The following is a 22,872-nucleotide window of genomic DNA, read 5'->3' on the forward strand; positions in this document are numbered from 1 at the left end:
TTTCTTCCTTATTCTCACTTTAACATAAACTGTTTCCTTCCCTTTGTGTCTGTGAATGCGAGGATGCACTCGGGGCTTGTTTGTCTTGTAAAATGTTTAGACAATCAAACCAGTTCTTTATTGAAGCTGTCGGCCGATAATAGTCTGATTTTAAGAATGAGAGAACAGCTTTTTCTTTCCTATTTAAATCTATTTATACAGTTTCTCTTTAAATGTCAGGGTTTTTTTTTATCTAAAAAGAACAAAAAAAAAAAAGAGTTGGCATTTAAACACGTGGATTAAACTCTGAAGAAATAACGTTTAGATTTTAAAGATACTTCTTGCTCCTAATTAACTCGACATCTTTTTCAAGATGTGACCAACAAATTCCATTCATCTCCTTTTGTGTTGAGATGGACGATGACGTCTTTAAAAAACTCCCACACAATTCTTCTTCTTCTTTTTTCTTTTTTTTTTTATTTTCTCTCACAAGAGACTTTTTGACTTGGAATTAATCTCGGAGCTAAACAGTCCCATTGAGCCTTAGCAGTGACCTCCCCTGAGAGGAATGCGTGCGTTGATGAATACACCTGCACTCGAAAAGGTCTGTCTCTGTTTGAAGGAAGCATATTTAAAAAAAAAAAAAGAAGAAGAAGAAGAAGAAAGCATCAAACTGCCTTCAAGTGGAGGTTGTGAGTTTGTGGTTACGACTTGAAGAAGTCAAACGTCTAAAAAGCGACCAAAGCTAAAAGTTTTGAAATAAAAAAAAAGATTTAAAAGAAGATTTTTTTTTTCCGCCTGGCAACAACCTGTTAAAAAAACGTAAAACTCCTTTTCCTGGTCGATCGGGACGAGTTTTTAAAGCTGCGTGTAACGAACACGCCTAAAATCCTTTTGTCAAACTTGCTCATTCACCTCTGAACCTCACTCACCCACACATGTTCAAATATCACTCCTCCACGAACTGATGCGCTCAGCAAATCTTTTGTGCTCATCAGATCGGCACCAGTCAGCGTTTGTGTGAGTCTGTTGCGTAATTTGCTGTTTTTTTTTTTTTTTTTTTTTTTTTTTTTTTGTGTTGTTTTTTTGTTTTGTTTTGTTTTGTTTTTTTAAATTAAAAACTCATCTAAGACACAGTTTCACCTTTTCACTTAACATGAAAGGAAAAACACACAGGGAGTGAAGTTTGTGTAACTTGAAGTTGTTTTGTGCATCACTGAGTTTGCTTTGTGTGTCTTTTTATGTGTCTTCCAATTGTTTTGTGTCTTTTTTGCATGATTTGGTGTGTTTAGTGTATTTTTGTGTCTCACTTCACGTCTCTTCCAGGTGTTTTGTGTTGCATTAATGTCTTTCTGTGTGTCTCTGACGTTGTTGTTTGTCCTTTTATTGTGTCTTTGATGTTGTTTTGTGTCTCTGTGGAGTCAAGAAAAGTCAGTTTTGTGTATGTTTTTATGTCTTTTTTGCATTGTGTTTGTTTTGTGTATTTTTCCTCTAATTTTATGTCTCTTCCTGTTGTTTTGTGTCAGCTTGTGTCTTTTTTGCATTGTTTGGTGCCGTATTGTGTTTGTTTTGTGTCTTTTTTGAGTCATTTTACGTCTCTTCCAGTTGTTTTGTGTCAGTTAGTGTCTTTATTGCATGGTTTGGTGACACATTGTGTTTGTTTTGCATCACAATAAGATCCATCTGTGTGTCTCTGACATTGTTGTGTGTCTCTGTGAAGTCATTTTTCAAGTAAAGTAGTAGTTTTGTGTGTTCCTTGCATGGTTTGGTGATGCATTGTGTTTGTTTTGTGTATTTTTTCTCTAATTTTATATCTCTTCCAGTTGTTTTGTGTCTCTTTGTCGTGTCTCTTTAAGGTTGTTTCGGCCTCTATGGAGTCATTTTGTTTTTCTCTTAAACTTTGCATCAGTTTGTGTCTTTCTTGCATTGTACGGTGACACATTGTGGTAGTTTTGTGTCTTTCTGGGGTCATTTTGCATCTCTTTCATGTGTTTTGTGTCACATTAAGGTCAAACTGACGTTATTTTGTGTGTCTGTGGAGTCATTTTGTGTATTAGTTTGTGTCTTTTTTTGCATCAGTTGTTGCCGCATTGTGTTTGTTTTGTTTCCTTCCTGAGTCATTATTATGTTTTTGTGTGTCTGAGGTTTTTTTCATGTCTCTTCGGGGCTGTTTTGTGTGTCTGTGGAGTCATTTAAGATGTTTGGGGTCTATTTTAAGTGAACGTTTTTGTGTCTTTAAGGTTGTTTTGGGCCTGTGTAGAGTGATTTTGTTTGTTTTAAGTTGTTTTGTGTCTCATTTAGGTCAGTTTGTGACTATAGGAGGTTGTTTTATGTCTTTTTGGAGAAATGTTGTGTCTCCGTAGGGTTGTTTAGCGCTGATTTCTGGTCACTTTAAGGTGGTTTTGTGTCTCTTTGTGTCTTAAATATACTGAACTCAGTGAATAGAACATATTCACTCTCTGTATATTTTCCTCTTTGTCTTTTATCTTTTTCCTTAACGGGGTCTCTGCAGGTGAGACAAAGAAAAATTAGTCAAACTGTGATAATGGGTCCAGGCAGCGATAGATAAAAGTAATGAAAGTTTGATTGTATTTGAGTCTTTGGTGGGATTGAGCGTGTCCAGACTGGCTGCCATGCATTCCCTCACGTCTCTCTCCGTGCACGTGTTCATTTCTGTGTGAGTGCATGTGCATGCATATGTGTGTGTGTGTGTGTGTGTGTGTGTGTGTGTGTGTGTGTGTGTGTGTGTGTGTGTGCATGCGTCGAGCATACGTCCGTGCATTCACATAAAGAGCATCACAAGTTTGGTCATGTGGTTAAGGTAGCTGAACAAATCCTGACTGTGGTCATTTGCATAATGAAATTCACCACGCTGCTTCCTGCCAGAGCCTGCTGGAGATGACGCCGTGAGATAGACCGCCGCTGCGTGTGTGAGGTGGTGCGCTGACAGTTGAGTTGTGGGGGCTGCGTTTGGTTTGAGAGTGATACTCGAGACCTTGCAAAACCTGAATCGTTTTGTTTTTACAAATCGATGCTGAGAGCAGATTCAAGCCGCTGGTGCAGCAGCCGCCTGGTAATCGAGCGTAAGAAACGATTTATTGTTAGTCAACAGTGACGCCGCTTTGACTATTTAACCTCACAAGTGTTAGAGCTGCAGTTTGCAAAATTTCACATGCCATACCTGTACATTCATACATATATATATGTGTGTGTGTGCTGGGATGTGCAAAGCATCCAGTATTTGTATTTGTATTCAAATAAAATTCAAACTAGGTGTAAAAATCCACTAATTTAGGACATGCACATGTAAAAATAAGTATTGTTTCATAATATTTATAAATCTATATGGAATATTGGTTGATGTTTGTGCATTAACCTCCTCCTCTTCAGTGTATTTAGGATCAACACTAAGCATCGTATTTAAACTGGAAGTAGTAATGATGTCCTTACATGTGTGTATTATAATAAAGTCACCAAGACAGAATTGCAAGTAATGAATTCCCAATGTCCTCAAACGAGTACTTGCTAATTAGCGAAGTTGTAGCTCGTTATTGTTGATAGAATTTGTTACGACTGCACGTCATGTTAAACCAGAAAAGTTACTAATCATAAATAAACAAGTTTCAGCTGTAAAGTTTGATGAGGTTTTGAACCTTGTCCACTTCTGTGTTATGTGGTTTGGCTGCAGAATGAATCCTCTGAAAGGCCCCCTATCATGTTTTTACATCAACTAGCATCTAGTTATGAGGATAAAAGTCTACAAACCTAAAACTTAACATCCCCCCCAGAGGCTAAATGCAGCTGATAGAGGTGATTTAGGTTGAGCTGAAGGGGCAGAACATGACTGTGATTTAGTATTGGCAAGGACTTCACGATATGATACGATACGATACAATACGATACGTATCACGATACGATACGTATCACGATACGATACGTATCACGATACTTATATGTACATCAGATGACAGCGATAATTCATTGGAGTCAAAAAAACAACATTAAATATATTAAATCTTAAATATGCAGAAGTGAGATGTGGAAGTCGTTCGTCATTGACCCGAAACAGAACTTTTTCTTTTAAAATCGATATTGTTGTATCATTTGAAGATTATTTGAGTCGACCATTTACCAATAGACTAATAGTCTGAGTTACCGAGCTAACGGATGCTAACAGACGAATGCTAACATGAGAGACCGTTGACTGCAGACGTCTCAGTACTAATGTAACGTAACGGAATAATCTCCCGGTCAAACTCCAAAAAATAACTTCCAGAAAGTTATTTGCTGCCTCTGGAGACACAGTTAAGATAAAAAAAAGATTTTAATCCTGAACGTCGCTCTTATTCTCGAAAACAAATAATTTTAAAACTGTTTGTTCAACATAAAAAAAAAAGTATTTACAAAAAAACAGGTTAATTGGGCCTTTACGAATAATATTCAGGTTCAGCTCCGCCGCTAATATTTATTTATTTATTAATTAATTAATACCAACCTCACACTAATTGCACTGATGTTTATACCTTTGCTTTGTGGTTGTTTGATTTAGTTTTGATTTATCCTCTTACGTTGTGACTGAACCACTGTTCCCTTTTCATGCACCTTATGAAACCCTCATTAAATATTTTATTTTTGTCCCACCAAGATTTCACAACCTAAAAATATTCAGTTTACTGCTGTGAAAGGAGAAGGAGAGAAGATCGGGTGCATTTTCCTTCCTACGCCCATGATTAAAACGGGTTTTCAACAACTGAACAAGGGGCACGAGATACTGATTTAATTTAAAATTAAAACATTACAAATTGTCCTAAGAATAGGGGGAAGGGATTAAACAAAGGTCATATTAACAGACTGAGTTCAGGAAGAGAAGCACGGACACATAATAATAATCAAATCGTGCAAGTGACCCTGCAGCTATAATAAGGACAGAGATGCTTAAAGGCACATTTGACATATTATCTCTCAGATAATCTTCTTTTTTTCCTCCTTGTGTACATTCAGCACATACATTAACTATGACAGAGCTGCAGCTTCACTGAACCGACGCGACCGTCATGTTGAAAATAACTGTAAACAGCTTGAACGTGACGTCAATATGATCGTTTGTTGTGTTTCTGGGGGAAATAATTTGCGTGATGTACAACGGCACAACACGGGGTCACGTGACATTATTATATATTGACTCGGCTAATGCGACGCTGTCGGCCACGTTACCCGTCTCCTGTCTGCACTGAAAAACTGCATTAACCTCATATTGACAGCCAGCAGCAGCGATCAGCCACAAAATTATGACCACTGACAGGAGAAGTAAATGACTTTTAAACCATCGCGTGACAATAAAAAGGCTCTAAAAGGGGAAACTTTTCCTTCATGTGGTTGTTACTTAGACATGTACAAAACTTCAAGTTTCTGTTCAAGTTTACATGCAAAACAATAATCACATTAGAACTATTTCTGTGGTTCTGCGCAAACATGCTCAGAAAGAATCAGAACGTTTTAAACTATCAACTAGAAAGAACTCGTAGAAATGCAGAAACTTGAGAGAACATGAGACCAAAACTTAACCTCTTTAATTTCTCCAAAATATTTGGGTTTAGTAACCCAAATATTTGTAAAAAAAACAAAAAAAACAAGCATCATCTTTGAACAGGAAGTAGTTTTTGAAAAATAATCAATGTCCTCATATGTGGACACAGGGATTATTTCACTGTGTATTACAAACACGTCACCCAGTGTTTAAAAAATACTGTTTATTTTAACGCATAAGCAAATACAGAACTGCAAACAGTGAAGTCCCAACGTCCTCAAACGAGTACTCGCTATTTAACGACGTTGTCGCTCGTTACTATTGACAGAATTTAGCGTCGTATCAAACTAGAAACGTTAAAAAAGCACAAACAAACAAGTTACAACCGTAGAATTTGATGATGTTTTGCACATTCTCCACTTTTGTGCTGTGATCGGCTGCAGAATGAAAAACGTTAATGTCCTCATATGAGGACGCAGGGTCTCTGAAGGTTCACATGGTTAAAATTAGAAGCAAACGCTCTGAATCTGAGCAGAAAACAGCATCACTAGAAAGAAGAAGAAGAATCAAATCATCTTGTATTAAGACAAAAAATCGGCCAATGGGTTAAAAAAATTCTTCAAACACCACAAAGTTCTTGTCTCTGAACAAAATCTAATGTATTTCTTGGATACAAACATTTTTTTTGTAGTTTGTCTTCACCTCGCTCTTTCTTTTAGTCGTGTCGTATTCTTTATGAATGAAGAACAGAATCAAAGGTAAAAAAAGAAAAAAAAACACAAAAAAAAACCTGACAAACAAAGACGAGGACGCCCACACACGACTTTACTGCTCCTGTGGGGCCTCTTTAGCAGCCACCGCTAATTCATATTTACACAAATTGCTTTAATACCTTCTCTCCCCCCTCCCCTCCTCCTTCCTCCCCCCTGTGCTATCGAGGAGAGGGGCTATAAAAATGTGAACAACAGCCGTGCATCTCCAGATAAACCGAAATTGTGACCGCACGCTTGCAGGTATTACACTCAATTATTATTATTACAGAAATAGAAGTTATCTTTCCACCGTCCTACGTAATAATAGTAACAGGACACGGAAGAAAAATTTGCTCTTATTGACTCTGATTAGAAGCTGTTGCAGCGTTTTTCTTCTTTAATTATAACATTGATTACCTGAAGCTTTTAAAGAGAAAACGGAAGAATATGCAAATTTCATGTGTATATATATATATAGATATATATATATATATCTGTTGTTGTTGTTTTCTAGTGGTGGATAGTTGCTTGGAGACTTCAGTCAGCTGGGAGGGAGGGAGGGAGGGAGGGAGGGAGGGAGGGGGTGAGGATGGTGTAGTGTTAAAGGGCGGGGGAGGAGGGGTTGAGGATCTCCTTCAGTATATGCACTATGTAGTGAAAGTTCCTCTCCTCCCTGCAAGGATGAATATGCACTATTGTAGTGAAAGTCAGCTATCACACTATCGCTGCAGGATGGAAATGAGGAAAATAAATTATATATAAATATATAAATACACGCACAGACAAAGGGCTTCAGTGTGAGGCGGGCGGGGGGAGGGGGGGGGGTGGGGGGGACAGAGCGGCCGATGGAGGCTGAAGTTTTTTAGCTCGAGCTCTAAACGGCTTCATGACTAATCTTAGCAGGATCTGTAAAAATAGTTTATCTATTTTCTGTGCGTGCAGCCTCTGTGTGCGAGCGCTTGCAAACATCCAGCAGCAGCAGCGACAGCAGCGACGACGACGTCAGCGTCACTGGTGGCGAGGAAAGAAAAATAGTCTCACAGGAAAAAATACTATTATTACCCCGGCGTACGGAGAGAGAGAGGCGTCTGAGCCGCAGACAGGATTCGCTGCTCGGCGTTTGAAAGCTGCTGCTGCCGCTCCCGCGGTGACACATTGATTTATTCAAGAGAAAATTCCACAGTTGTTGATTTGATTTGGGGCAGGACCTCTGGAGTCTGAAGCCACGGGAGGATTTATTGACTCAAAAAGTCAATTATTCAAAATCCAGAGCGTCACTTTTTTTGTAGTTTGTTTCAGGAGACGGATTTAACCTCCAGTGTCTGTGGAAGTACAGTCTGACTGTGGATTAATTAAGGCTCTGAGCTGCTGCGGTTTATATTTGTACATTTACAGAGAAGCCTTGTGGGTATTTTCTTTTTTAGCGTTCGTGTGTGTGTGTGTTGCGCGCGTTTTGTGAAGGGTGAGAAACTTCTTTTTTTTCATCTTGTTTTAAAAAAGCCGCAACTTCTCAGTCTGTTGATTACGTCACCTACGCGGTTCCAGCAAACACACAAACAAACAAACAAACACAACGAGAGACAGAAACTAACACAGAAACTACAAATGTTCTCGAGGGAAAAACGTTTCCGCTTAAGTGAAAAGCGACTGCGAGGCTAATTTCTTTCAGGAGAAAACGCAAATAGGACGGGCAGTTCCTCTTTATGTGATGCAGCAAAAGTAGCATCAAAGTAAATATACTACATACAGATTATGTAACGTGCACCAGAAAAGATGTGCGGTGTATTTCTACACAGTAACTGCGGCATTTGCTTTAAAAATAAATGCGAATGTGCAATATCGGTGGTGAGACCAGAGAAAAGTCGACTGCAAAGAGCAGACGAAGCTTCGGGAGCCTAAATTAAAAAGGCTTCGAACAAACTAACGCACTTGCAGTCATTTGTGTTGCAGTTGTAACAATTAAAAATGTATTTCTGTAACCAAAAGATACCCAGTGCGCTTTACATTAAAGTCATAACACATAAAACTCATAAAGTCAATGCATGAAAACATAAAAACAACAACACAGGTGGAAAGTGGTACTGACTTGATATAAATGTTGTCAGTGGTCATAATATTGTGGCTGATCGGTGTATATCAGGCTTCAAATGCCAGAGTTTAATTTAGATTTTGGTGTTTTTCTCGCTTTAAATAGAGTCTCTGTTACTATTTTAACGTCTCTATGATCAAATACGGCTGAAAAGTTTCCCGGCAGATGAGATAAGATGGTTTAAATGTTATTTACGTCTCCTCTGAGTGGTCATAATGTTGTGGCTGATTGGTGTATATTGCATAATGATCGTATTATTTATTTTATGCTCCGGTCATTCTTCTACGGGGGAAAAAAATCCACATTTTCCCCATTTTTTTCTTGTATGTCCCTGAACGTTACATCGAACCAATTCGAATGGATGTGACGTATTTGTGCTTCTAAAACCAACAAAAAAATGCTGCGTTCGAGTCACGTCAGCGTTTCTGGATCCTGATTATCCAATCACAGCCGAGTCATGACTTTAAGCAGGAGCGCGCTCTGAATGAGCGACAGACGCACGACAAGAAGATAAGAATGACACTGAACGAGGGATGAGTAAGTGTTTCAGTCAGAAATATATATATATATGAATTTATGTTCATGCCACCAAGCAAATTTTGAATAACACTCTTATAATTAATTAAGTAAAAGTTGAATGTCCATGGAAGTGGACACCAGGACATTAGCCAACACTTGCATGTTTAGTGTCAGTACGCGAAGAAACAAAACACGTGTCAGCTTTTCAAAGGCTTTTATTTATTCATGGTTATAAAATGTTAAATTTTGGACGTAATGTTCTTGTGAAGCGTGAAATCAAAGACTCCCTTGAACGTCTTGTAAATGGCGCGTAATTTGAACTTGACTCCTTGAATTCAGGAAACGAGACGAGTGAGTCTAGAAATTAGGAGCGTTTTTTAATTTGAAGAGGTTTTCATCAGTGTTTATGTCTCATTTATCAGGTCTAAGTTGCACAGAAAGCATAAGAAAACACAGTTTGAGTTAGTGACAGAAGATCAGGAGGAAAAAGACATTAACCAGGAAGGAAGAGATCAAGTAGCATCACAGGTCATTCATTTGAGAATTCTTCAGTTCATGAGAGAAAACCTGTGAACTCTTCAAACAATATGCACCAAATGAGATCTTCAGTGTGAAGTATGCAAAGTGTTACACTAGGTTTCACAATGACTAGTTCAGGAGCGATCAGAGCCCTCGTCTTTCTCCACTTTGCTATTGAGCCTCAATATACGGGGAAGCTGGGATGGACGTTATTTATTTATTTATTTTTTCTTACTTAACCTCCATTAAGTTCATGTGCTTCATGTTCAGATTGTGTCGCAGCGTCTCCCTCTCTTCCCACGTGGCCCCGGGTTTTCCCGGTGATGCCTTCACTGCCCTTCCCTACCCAAGCTGTGATACATCTGTCTAAGATCCAGCTGTTCAGGTCAAACCTTATTAATAATTATAATGTGGAAAAATCTGCCTTATTTTACGCCCGGAGTCCATTGTGATGGACATGAAAAAACACGAATAAAAAGTTTTCCCGTCGTTTCTGTGTTAGAGATAAAATAAAACCGTGTCGTCCTAATGAGGGCGCCTCACAGGGACAAGCAACCCGACTCCAGAACTCATTTTCATTTTCATTAACAGCCTGCTTCAGCAAATGGACGATACTTCTTTCTAACTTCAGCCTGATGCTAATCAGTGCTGCAGGGAATGTCGGTTCTCACAGCGCGTCGCACTCATTCTGCAACCGTGACTCATTTGGCAACGTTTCAGTGACTCTATCAAGCGTCTATGTCGTTTTTCTTTTTCTTTTTACGTGTAAGTCACTAACAGGAAAACATCAGCTTCTTCCTCAAATTCCTCTGCGCGTTGAGAACAGAAATGAGAGGAAATGATTAAGAAGGAAGCCGATATCGAGGTTAGAAAGCAAATGAAAAGCAAAGCAGACATTATCTAACACGACTGCTGCATTATGGGAAGCCGGAAGCTCGCACCAAAAACACATGCAAATTGGGTGGAACTGAGCTTTTTAGCTTCGAGGTCTGGTCCACCTGGTTTGAGACACGTCTGTCTGTGTTGTGGTGACTCTGAGGGGGATTCACCTCCACAGACAGACACGAGAAGTCGGTCTCCACATGGTTAACCAGCGCTGCAGCCAGGTTAACATCAGTCTGGATCTAAATACTTAAACTTGTCTTTAATGTTTTTGACTTTGTGTGTGACAAGAGGATTCAAATCAGATCAAATTCTATCGTGCAAATTAATAAGTTGTTGACACAAAGAGCTGATCAGCCAATAATGAGGCTGCAATTCAATGCATTTAGTCGTGTAGAGGTGGTCAAACCGAGCGTCAGAATGAGGAACAAAGAGAATTTGAACGTGGTCTGGTTGGAAACTGCTGATCTACTGGGATTTTCACACACAACCATCTCTAGGGTTTAACAGAGAACGGTCCAAAAAACAGAAAATATCCAGCTGTTTGGACAAAAAATGCCTTGTTGATGTGAGAGGTCAGAGGAGAATGTGCAGACTGGTTGGAGATGATAGAAAGGCAACAGTAACTCAAATAACCAACTGGTTCCAACCAAAGAATGTAGAATAACATCTCTGAACCGTGAAGAAGATGAGAAGATGGACTACAGCAGCAGAAGACCACACCAGGGGCCACTCCTGTCAGATAAGAACAGGAAACTCAGACTACAGTTCACAACAGAAGGTTGGAAAAATGTTGCCTGATCTGAGGAGACTCGATTTCAGCTGAGACATTTGGATTTCAGGGTCAGAATCTGGCGTAAACAACATGAAAGCATGGATCCATCCTGGCTTATACCAATGGTTCAGGCTGCTGGTGGGGGTGTAATAGTGGGGGGGTCATGGTTTAAATGCCTCAACCATGTCCATCCCTTTATGTCCACAGTGAACCATCTTCTGACGGCTACTTCCAGCAGGATAATGCACCATGTCACAAAGCTCAAACTCAAACTGACAATGATTCTCCAACGGCCTCCACAGTCACCAGATCTCAATCCAATTTTTCCCCTTTGGGATGTGGTGGAACGGGAGATTCTCATCCCACGTCAATATGAACCAAAATCTCTGAGGAATGATTCCAAAAAACACCTCGTTGAAAGTATGACACCAAGAATTAAGGCAGTTCTGAAGGAAAAAGAGCCTTTTACTAGCAGGGTGTACCTAATAAAGTGGCCAGTGAGTGTAAATAGATAATGAGCTCAGTAGGAAAATTATAATAATAATTGTAGTAACTTTTTCTTTCTGCATGTTTGCTCACATCCTTCTTGTTTAATTCGCTGCGGAAACATCTGAAAACTTTTTATGAGTTATTTCCAGTTGACATTTTAAAATGTGACTTTTCCAAAAAACCTGACCCGTAATAAACAAGTTATCTCTGCAGCAAATAAGCGTTTTATGTTTGTTTTACTGCGGTTTTTTTTTTTTGACATGGTTTAGCCGCGCATGTTTCCCCATTACGATCCATCCAAAACATCCGAGGGCAGATTCGTTTTTTAAAACTTTCAGCTGGATTTCTCATCCTCCGCTTCCAAAAATAGCATTTTCTTTTTTTTTTTTTTCTCAGCTAACCAAAAAGAAAAAGAAAAAAAAAAAAGGAAAACACTCCAGTTCACCAGAACAGGGTGATTTGTGGTGACGACAGCTCAGAATAATTCCACCAGTAATAGAAAGTGAAAAGAAGAATGAGGAGGAAACGAAAGGGAGCCACTGAATAACTCTTTAAGCACCAGGCATAATATAGTAAAACCTACTCAGGTGTTCTCACTTATCTTGATTAAACCTATTTTCATACACACAAGCTGCACTTGACTGACACTTCCTCCGCTCTCCTGCTACGCTCCGCTGCCGGTTAATTGTTTAAATGAATGCAATCAACTGCAGCTCCACAATAAATCCCTCCGTCATGAAGGTTACGATGGCTGCGTCGTCTGTTACGAGGCCCAAACCTGCTCCATAAATGTTGGAAAACGAAACCATATAAAGTGTCTTTTTACATTTAACGTACACCAGCGTAAATTCCCCCGGTCGGATTGGTTTCAATCTGATCTCATTTTGACTAACGAAAAAACCACAACTTGAAAATGACACTGGGCATTTTGGGGGAAGTTTCAGTTAAGCTAATGTGATAACGTCTCTTTCCCTCGTTTGTTCCACGTACTGTATCTGCCTTTAAATGTCACTCGGAATCTGACGTCTTCAGTTCCGACTTGTCCCACTCTCACTTGCGGTCTCGAACCTGACGTGAATCGGCGGCTGTGGTGTCTTTAAAACTGATTTGTGCAGAGAAACAGCGACTGCAGCTCCACAAAGTCAAAAGGCAAATTTCTGCACCCGTCATTTTGCACATTAATACCAAAATGACAACTTTCAGTATTAGTCAGCGTCTTTCATTCATGCAAACACTGTGAACATCTGAACCTTAGTCATAAATCTGAATGGAATTTTTATTATTATCATTATTTATTATTATTGAGGCTTTTCTTTTGCATAAACTTGCTTAATTTGCCTTAAAACGGTTACACGTCCTCAGATTTGATGAGAAATCTGCATCCGCATCGAGACATTTGTGTTTCCTCGTGCATCGTGTGCATGCACCTACTCATGCATGTCGATCTCCGGTGCTCCACTTTTAATAATTGAACAAAACACGAGAACGTCACAGTGTGCTCCCTTTCCTCTCCTGAGTTGCCTGCATGTTTAGTTTTGTGTTTGTTTGTTTTTTTTTCAGTGTTGGATTCATGTTTTTTCACTTTGTCTCTTTGCAGCCATTAGAGAGAAATACAGCGACTGGACCGAGTTCCTCATCCAGGACCTGACCGGCTCCAGGACGGCACCGGCCAACCTGCTGGAGGGGGTGGGTGGATTTTAATCGCCTAATGTTGTGGTTAAGTCTTATTAAAGACAGAATTTTTAAAGCACTCTTTGTAATGTTATAAAATAGAGGAAATGCACGAGCAAACAAGGAAGAATATATTTAATTTTTACTTCTGTACTACGATACCGTCCGTAAAAAAAAAAACCCACAAAACAGCTGCGCAGCGACATTTGGTTTTGCGTATCTACACGTTTCCTGTAAATTTAAATGTGGACGTCGCCCTTTTTTCCTAAAATATCTCCAGACTGACCGGCTCCTACGGCCTGAGCACGCGACGCTTTTAATGTGAAGGATGTAAAGTTAGGACACGCCCCCTAGTGCTGGATGAGTCAGCTACATTTTTAAATATTTTTTTGTTTTCTTCACATAACGGTGTAAAGGTAAAGATGCATCATATAACAACACTCACGTTTAATCTAATGGCGGCTTTAAAACAATTAAGTTGTAAACTCTAATTCGGTGTAGACACCACACAGAGAATAAATGACTGTAACCTTGTATTCCTCCTCTCTAATCTCTTTCTATCTCAAATGACTGTGTTGAGTAGGAAAATATAATCCCACACAAAAGAAACAACATGATAAACATGGCATTAGTTAAAAAAAAAAGGCTTTAAACTAAACCTGGCACCTTATAAATGAGTGTTTTTGTCTCGTTTTTTTTTTTTTTGGAGGCTGTTAGTTCTTCCTCCATTACCACCACTCTTACTGTAAATTTAACAAACGCGACCTCTTCCCACTGAGGTTTCCCCGGATCAATAAGCCACTGATCTGTTTTCACAGCAGTGTTTTTCTCGTTTCAGCCTCTGCGGGGGAAGAACACGGTGGACCTCATCGTCGAGGGCTCCGTGCTGGAGCTCCAGGACGTCTCGGACCCTTTTCTCTACTGGCCCGTGAGGGTCCTCCAGAACGTGGGAGGGAGGCTCCGCCTGCGACACGCCGGTCTCTGCGAAGACCACCAGGCTCAGGACACCTGGCTCTTCTACCTGGACGTCAGGCTCCGCCCCCTGGGCTGGGCCCTGGAAAACTGCTTCGTCTTAGAGCCGCCGACAGGTAAAAGTCTCACCTGTTTGCACCTTTTCATTCACAGTCAGACTATTATTACGATTAATTATGTCTAAATATTATTCTAGTTTGACCTTCCTTTTATTTCCATATTTGAAACATTGACTTTAGCAATAACACGCTACCTTACACATAAAACAATATTAGGGGCTGTAAAATAATATGACGCTCTCTCCTTAGTGTTTGTCTTGATTAATCTTTTACTAGTTTTGAGGTTAATGTTTGGCAGATCGCTTGGTTTTCCCAGAAATGGTCAATTTATTATCGCATAAGAGCAAGAAAACAACAGTGTAATCAAATGCCATTGTTGACTTTCGGTATTTTAGCATAAATATTAGTTAAATAATAAGCGCCAGGCTTAATTATTGGCAAAAAAAAAAGAGAGATTTAAAGGGACAAGCCACAACTTTTAATACAGCTGCTGTTGTAAAAACCTCTAGGTTGTGTATTGTCAAACAATGTTCAGAATTAGGCGTCAATTTGGAACATGCTATTTCCTGCCTATTATTTTTATTATTACAAAAAACAAACTAATTGTTGGTGTCTTTTGTCTCCTTGGCTCAGAGCTCAGGTCTCTAAAGAGCGCCCCCGACTGGCAGCAGGCCCTGGAGGACGCTCAGCTGGACGGACAGAAGAGTCCGCTACCGCTGGAGGTGTTCAAAGTGAGTCGCTGTAGTACTTCACAGAAACTACTTTCTGCTTTTTCCTTCCCGTATGGAGCTGGACGCCGGCCAGACTCCAGCGCTAACAGCTACTTTATCACACGAAGCCATGAAACAAATGATAAAACACCAAGATGTTTCCTGGAAAGGACGAAACTAAGCGTCCTAATTGTTAAATAAAATGATTTTGAAAATCTGTTTGCATGTTCAGCAACAATTTAAAATCAGGTAATAGCTGCAGTTAATGAGAATTGTTTGCTGCCAAATTTCTATGTAAAATTACTAGAAAGACCTGCTAAATAAAGGATCTCACGTTTCAACCGGAGCTGATTTAAAGAAAATTTTTTAATTGTTACAGGTTTGACTGGTGAGAGCAGTTAAATCAAAACAGAAAGGAAAGTGTTTAGTATCTAAACTCCCTGGTAAAGCAGGTATTTAGTCAACCCAACAAAAACTCTGTCATGCAGGAAGTTATGGGTTTAAGTTTCCAGTCAGTTTGACGCAAATAGACAAAGATCAGCCAAACAAACACACAAATTACGCAAACTTTATCAAGATTTAGACGCTAGGGGAAAAAAAACTCTCTGATTGTAACTTGGATCAGCCTGAATGAAGCCTGACTGAGCTCCTCATTCATCACCACACTGCCACCCAGCAGGGTTTGCATGACCTACATGGTCTTACGTTATGAAAAAGTGGAGCAAACATTCATCTGAAATCTCGACTTTACTGTGTCAGGACCACGTAGACCTGCCCAAGCACTCGTTCAAGGCCGGCATGAAGCTGGAGATGGTTTCTCCGTGGGAGCAGCTCCAGATCTGCCCCGTTTCTGTCACCAAGGTGAGTCACATTCAGACCCACGAACGTGTCTGCATCCAGCCGACTCCTCCCTGAGCATTCTTCAGCTGCCGTATTATTCAGATGCCGTGGCATCGCATTTTTAGCATGCTTTTTCCAGGGAGGTGGCCTTGTTGCTTGTGTTTTCTGGATTCCACTAACTAGAGTCCACATTAGAGCCTGAGGGAAGTGGACTTTCCTTTCCTGCATATTTGATCCGGTGTCTGTCCCAGTGATGTTGGTTTTTCTGCTTTTAACACGGTTCATGTTGTTTCCTTACTCTAAAGCCCCATTTGCACGGGATTAGTTTTACCTGAGGGCGTCCTGTGATTCAAATATTACCTCTTACGTTTGTGTTTTTCCTTGTGGCGCATTCAAATGGGATAAACAAACTCTGTGTTTTACTCTAACTCACGTTCTGTTTTTATGGCTCTGCTACTTCCCATCCACTCCACTGCATCAGAGATAGTTTTAATTACTCTGTATATTATAATGGATGATAAAAACATATTTTTGATACTATTTATCCCAGGGAAGAAGTGACCAACGATCTGTCAGTATTTAAATCAGCTCCACCTTTGCTGATGAACACATTAATGATCGATTTAATGATTCGATCCTTGGTCTAAACGGGCGAATAGTTCGGCGACATCTCGACTTTGAAATCGAAACATCTGTCCAAACTTTGAATTATAGCACATCTTTTATAATTCTTGAGAGACAAGAGGCACAAAAAAAGCTGCAATCAACAAAATTTTCGAAAAAGTAAAAATTCAAGTGATTTGTGGTGTAATTTTTACTTGACAAATCACAGACATGGACGATTTGCACGGGATTATGATCATAGATGACCTCCGACATTATTAGAAATTACCAGGGTCCCCAGTTAAAACTAGTCCCATGTGAATAGGACTTAAGATTGAAATAAGTGACCATGTGATGAACAGATGCCCTGTATTTTTATTTATTTATTTATTTTGGAATAAAGTTGTCGTTAGTCAATTTTTGTTCTGTGATTCACGAGTTACAAATAATCACAGAGAAAAGAGAAATTTCAGCTCATTATTTTAGTTTCAGAAGAATCAGATTTTCTGACAACCAAGTTGAAAATATTGGGATTTTCTTAAAATTTCAAAGCCTGGATATAGCTTTTCTTTTTCTTACGTACAGTGGTGGAAAACGGTTTTCAGACACCCCGTGCATTTGTGAAATACTGCATTAAGAATCACTCTTAGGTCTTCGAATGCAACAAATCCTAGAACAGCCATTAAAAACTTAAAATTGATTGGTCCAATAAAAATACATGAGAAATGTTGGGTCATGTTGGTGCCAGGGATCCACTGATGAAGGCTTTTTTATTAAAGGACACATTTTTTGTTGTCATGCTTCGTGTTTATATAGAGACAGTACATCTGAAAGTTCTTCAGAGACACAAACGTTTAAACTGGATGTTTCAACAAGTCACTGCCGCACATCCAGGGCCAGTACTGGATTATTAAAAGGTCTGTTTCAAAGCGCAAACCAAAGAATTTAGAAGAATTAAAAGTAGTAACTGAAGAAGAACGAAAGGCTCGTGGGGAACATGGCAGCCAGGATTAGAGCTCCACTGCTGCTAATGGCACGAGGACTAAATATAAATGTGATGATGTGATGGTTCATTTATTTTTTGTTCACATGTTGGAACATATTCTCTGTTATTTATTGACTTTGATACTGACGATGTTGGGAACTGACACATTGAAACTGTCAAGGATTTAGTTTTGTTTGTGTCTAATGCAGAAACACGAAAACAGATTTGTGTCTGTATCAGCTTTAAGTGTTAAAAAAGATGTTAACCGTGTCTGTTTCAGGTCTACAACGAGTTCTACTTCCAGGTCGGCCTGGACGACCTCTCTGTGGACGCGAAGCCCCGGTTTGTGGTGTGTCACGGCAGCTCCCCGGGGATCCTGCCCGTGCAGTGGTGCCTGAAGAACGGCGTGAGCCTGGAGAGGCCCGGAGGCTACGAGGGTCAGGACTTCGACTGGGCCGACTACCTGAAACACAGCGGGACCGAGGCGGCTCCCGACGCCTGCTTTCCTGATGTAAGAGCCGGGTGAACGGACGGAGTTTGAGGGATTTGATCCGATATTTTGTCTGAAGTTTAGGGCTTTTTGCAGAATTCAAAGTTTAAGCCTGTGGTGCAACAAAATCACACGACCAGTTTAAGACGACGTAGCAGAAAGACGCAGCTTCATTCACTGAATCTCTGTTTCAGCTTCTGTAGAAGGTGCTAACTTGAACCTATAGACCAGTTTTTAAATTGTGTTGATCAACAAAGTAAAACTGGACGTATTAGAAATAATTTACGCCACATGTTTTCCTGAATATTGCCGTCATGTTGTTGCACATCTGGAAGCAAAACGCTAGCAAGTGGAGAACGCAAGCTAGCTTCAAATGCTAGAAAGCAATAATAAATAAATAAAAACATGACATCTGCCTTTTCTTATTGGTGGAAAAATGCAAAAGGAAAAGAGAAAGAAGCCAGAAATTTAGGACTTTAGATATTATTACTTATTATTACTATTATTAGTATTATTATTATTTATTACACCTGATAGTTTTGTAAATGGTTGTAAGTAGTTTCCTGCATTTAAATAGCTTTATTGTTATTGTAAATTTGTACATAAGGTTTTGAAGTTTACACTTTAGATTTACATTCTAAGTTAGAAATTTGGTTTGTTAAACATGTTTGTGGTTTTCACAGAGAAAAATCTTACTTTTTCCTACTGGGATTTGATGGTTTTAATGTGGTTTTAGGTCCAATGTGTTCATGCAGTTTGTCAAAATGAAAAAATAATTGTAAAATGACACATGTGAAGTTGAGCTGAAAAGAATGAAACCAAACAAGGCGACAGTGTTAACTGTTGATTATAATCTGAAGTCCAGAGGGTTAAAGTTTGACTCTATCTCCTGAAAGCTGCAGATTCCATCTTTCACTTTACTCCTCAAAATTGCACGAAAAGAAATGTAAGTTTGTGTCAAAACTACGTCAAAAATAAACAAAATTCTGACCAATAATATGTAAAATGTACAAAAAGAAGCTAAATACAAACATCAAACTTCTAAAAACGTAGCTGTGCATCACATAAACTAATATTTCTTTAGTTATAAAACTGATCCAGGTGTTAAAGCCCCTCCAGCGCTGATCGATCTTTTCTAAATGTCAGATTTCTGGTTTTGCTGTTTCCATTCGACCCAAACTGCCAGCGTCAGTGAACCCGTAAAATCACTGTTTCTGCAGCTCAGAAAGGAGAAAATAAGACTTAAATGAGTTGAACGTGTTGTAATCTGAGGCTGGCTTTGGGTTTTCCACGGCTGGATCGTCCCGGCCCGAATGTAAAATAACCCCTGAGCTCTGTCTCTGTGTGTGTGTTCAGACATGGCAGAGCAGAGGCTTTGCCAAGGACATGTGGCTGGAGGCGGTGAACCCTCACCGGCCGGTGGAGGTGTGCGTGGCTCAGATCACACAGGTCAGAGGACGCCTGCTGTGGCTCCGGCTGGAAGGTACAGACCTTTGTGTGTGTGTGTGTGGATTAAGTGTCACAGGGTTCCTGCTGCGTCTCAGAGTGAATCTAAAAAAAAAAAAAAACACAGTCGTATGTGTGTGACAGCTCCCACCTCCTCCTCCTCCTCCTCCTCCTCCTCCTCCTCCTCGTTCTCCAGGTGTGGCGAAGCCGCTGTCAGAGTGCATCGTGGATGTCGAGTCCATGGACATCTTCCCTGTCGGCTGGTGCGAGGCCAACGGTTTCCCTCTGACCCCTCCACTCAAACCTGTCTGTACGTACACAAGTAAATATAAATATAAATATATAAATAAATGTGTGTGACGTCTTCATAAAATGTGTCTTTAATTCTTGTCTGCAGGTCAGAAGCAGAAGAAAATAGCGGTTGTCCAGCCAGAGAAACAGTAAGAAAGTTTATCTGCAACTATTGACTGAGATTAATTCAATCAATAAGGCAATGCACCGATCAGCCACAACATTATGACCACTGAGAGGAGAAGTAAAGAACATTTAAACCGTTTGGACCTGGTATTGGTTCATGTGGATGTTACTTAGACATGTAGCCCCCACCTAGACCAGACCAGACCCCCCCCCACCCCATAGCAATGACACTTTAAGGCCCCAAAGACCTCCACTAAGAAAACAGGACACCCTCAGAATGTCCATGACTTCTCTCATGACTGTTTCGGAGGGAGAGCGACACAAGGAAGTGTGGTCATAATGTTATGGCTGATTGGTGTATATGTATTTTTTTTGTTCTACAAAAGCTGAACAACAAATTACTAAAAGCAGTGCATTTAAAGCGTTTGTTTTTAGTGACACATACAGACGCTGTAGAGAAGATTCTGGGTTGGATAGAGTGACTTTAGTTTGGTGTTAAGTTACGTTTAATATTTACGTTTTTTTCAGGGTTGTTGTTTGTCACAAAGCTGCGCAACATGATGCAAACATGCAACATGTCGACCAGTGTGGATTCAATTACAGTTTGCACCAGAATTATCACAGAAAAATAGACGAAAATCTTGCAAACGAAGCAGAATAAACGTTTTTTCTTAATAAAAATGAATAAAATAAACAACATTTATTTTATTTATTAGATTTTCTATCAAATTTATTGAGATTTTAGGTTATTCTAGCTGATAAAAAACCCTAAAACTTAATAAAACCTCCCACATCTGTGATGAAATAATATAATAATGGATTAGTATATTACTATTAATTAATTATTCATTTTAACCAGAGATGCTCTAGAGGTGAACGTGAAAGCTGCAGCTCAAATAAGATTCAGAGAGTTTAGAAGTAAAAACTTGTTGATTTCAGGTGGTCTCATGTCGTATAACGTGAATAAATTCTGCAGATTAATAGTGCATAATAAAAGCACTAGATGATTAGATAAAATGAGAGAACGTTGACGCTCATAAAAGCTGCTCCCGTGTTTGTTTCCAGACGGCCACGCTACAGTAGCATGGAAAATAAAATCGTTGTAACCTAACCACAGCTGGCATCCGTTCCACTCCTGCCTTTCTGTTTGCCGTCTTTTCACCTGTGAGCCAGAAATGATTCAGTAAATAGTTTTCTTCAGAAAAAAACCCCGCAGGCCTTTTTTTTCTTTTTCCTCCCCTCCCATCGCCGTCACTCGGAGCCATTAATTGAAACCGTGGCTTTTTAGAGCAGAAATTGCCTTTTCCCCCGGGGCGCTGATTGATTTTGTTGACAAATGACACGTTGCAGCGTTACAGCCCCCGAGACTACGAGGCCGGAGAGCGGCAGAAATATGAGCAGCACTTTGTCAGCTCTCTCATCTCACCACTAATTCCATTTCTCACCTTCGGGGGAATCCTCTCCGTCAATACCTCCACTCCTTCTCCTCCTTCTCCTCCTTCTCTCCACCACACCTGCTCCTAACCTCTGCTGGCTGTTGTGTCAGATTGATCGACTGAATGTTGTTTCCTGTTTGATTAGATCAGTTGGATAATTTTATTGATTAGCCCGGTCGGATTGATTGCCTCTTCCTGCAGGTTGGCTCCGTCCCAGCCCGTGGAGACGACCCCCGTCAACCACTGCCAGCCGGTTCCCATGGATCCAGGTAATCAAACGATTTATCTGCTGTAATTAATGCTAACGAGCCGCTGAGAAGAGGAGACTCGTCCTCCGTTACCGATCAGGCACAACATTATGACCGCCTTACTAATATTGCGGAGGTCTTCCTGGAGCCTCCAAAACAGCTGATATGGATACTTTTTCTTACGATACCATATCGATTTTAAAAGAAACATCATGAACAACTTCTGCACCTCCACCACCACCTTTTCAGAACAAGTGCAGTAAATTGGATTTATATTGTTTGTCATCTTCCATTTTAAGCTCCATTTAAAATTTCTCAGTGAACTATGTAGAATATTGTATTATAGTATCATAATATCGCGATAAAGTATCGTATCGTGACTCAGGTATCGTGATACGTATCGTATCGTGAAATCGTTGCCAATATTCACCCCTACTGGTGACAGGGTGTGTGGTTAGTGTTCGTCTTATGGATCTTATGGATGGATTTTTAGCCAACTCCAAAAGTTTCTCAGCAGAACAATGAACTGTTATAAGATGGTAAAATTATTATTTCTCTACCTCTAGTATTTGGTCAATAACGATCCCTCTAAACTTCGCCAATTTCTATAAAATTTAATTTTCCTATCCACATTTAACGGTGGCCATTTTTCCAGTTTGATTGATTGATTTTTTTTTTATTTTTAAAATGGGACATTTCGTATTAATGAAAGTTTACACATAAATACGAGAGATTATAGCCAATACGGCTAATTTCCATCTAGTAAATTCCAATAACTGGACAAAAACATACAAAAGACAAGAAAAATTAAGAAAAAACACCACATATATCAACATTACAGACATTTACACTGTAAATGTCCCATTATCACGACTGCACATTTAAAACAAATGAGGCAAAGTTTTACAAAGGGTTATAACAACAACAAGTCTGCTTTTCTAAAAGTCATGAGATGTTTATTTTAAAAAGAAGTGTCTCATCTTCACCCCTCGTTTTACTTGTGACTTTACTTTGAAGGTTGCTTCAGACGAGCTAATTGAGGAACATCAGAAAAATGCAGAAACTGACGGGGAATCGGAAACAAAACACGATCAGTTCAGAGAATTTAATGTTCCTCATCTTTAGGAGAATAATTTCCTGCCCCCCCTCCTCCCCCCAGAAAGGAATAGTTGATGTGGCCCACTCTGAAAATCGTTTAGGGACCACTGACAGTCTACTTTTGTTTTCAGTATTGATATTAGGGGATTTCCCTCTCGACAAAGCACCGAGTAATGAATTAAAGAATATTAATAAATCATAAAATCACCAGATGTAGGTGTCAAAAAAAAATAGAGTAGCTCTGCTGCTGTGGAGAATAAAGTCTCCAGCTTGATTCAGTAGGAGTCGACCAAGATGGAGCCACATTTACGATCTATTTTTTTTCCATCTTTTTCAACATCTGGTTGTGTTTCTTCCACTCGTGTC

At 39.7% G+C, this 22,872-nt stretch overlaps 1 protein-coding gene across 3 annotated transcripts in view; it reads left to right on the plus strand.

Annotated features, from left to right (window-relative positions):
- sfmbt2 (Scm like with four mbt domains 2) overlaps positions 1-22,872 on the plus strand; it is a 56,999-nt gene that overhangs the window by 23,829 nt on the left and 10,298 nt on the right. For all 3 annotated transcript variants that reach the window (XR_007111243.1, XM_047575120.1, XM_047575121.1), the window contains 9 exons: positions 13,129-13,217; positions 14,041-14,290; positions 14,867-14,964; positions 15,703-15,804; positions 17,652-17,882; positions 19,218-19,344; positions 19,504-19,617; positions 19,705-19,747; positions 21,362-21,429. Coding sequence is in view for 2 of the 3 variants with exons in the window: in XM_047575120.1 (XP_047431076.1) it covers positions 13,129-13,217; positions 14,041-14,290; positions 14,867-14,964; positions 15,703-15,804; positions 17,652-17,882; positions 19,218-19,344; positions 19,504-19,617; positions 19,705-19,747; positions 21,362-21,429 (1,122 nt within the window). In the remaining variant the exon portion in view is untranslated. The remainder of the gene's footprint in view (positions 1-13,128; positions 13,218-14,040; positions 14,291-14,866; positions 14,965-15,702; positions 15,805-17,651; positions 17,883-19,217; positions 19,345-19,503; positions 19,618-19,704; positions 19,748-21,361; positions 21,430-22,872) is intronic.

The sequence above is a fragment of the Mugil cephalus genome, chromosome 22 (genome assembly GCF_022458985.1).
Source record: "Mugil cephalus isolate CIBA_MC_2020 chromosome 22, CIBA_Mcephalus_1.1, whole genome shotgun sequence".
In the NCBI taxonomy this organism is placed as follows: Eukaryota; Metazoa; Chordata; class Actinopteri; order Mugiliformes; family Mugilidae; genus Mugil; species Mugil cephalus.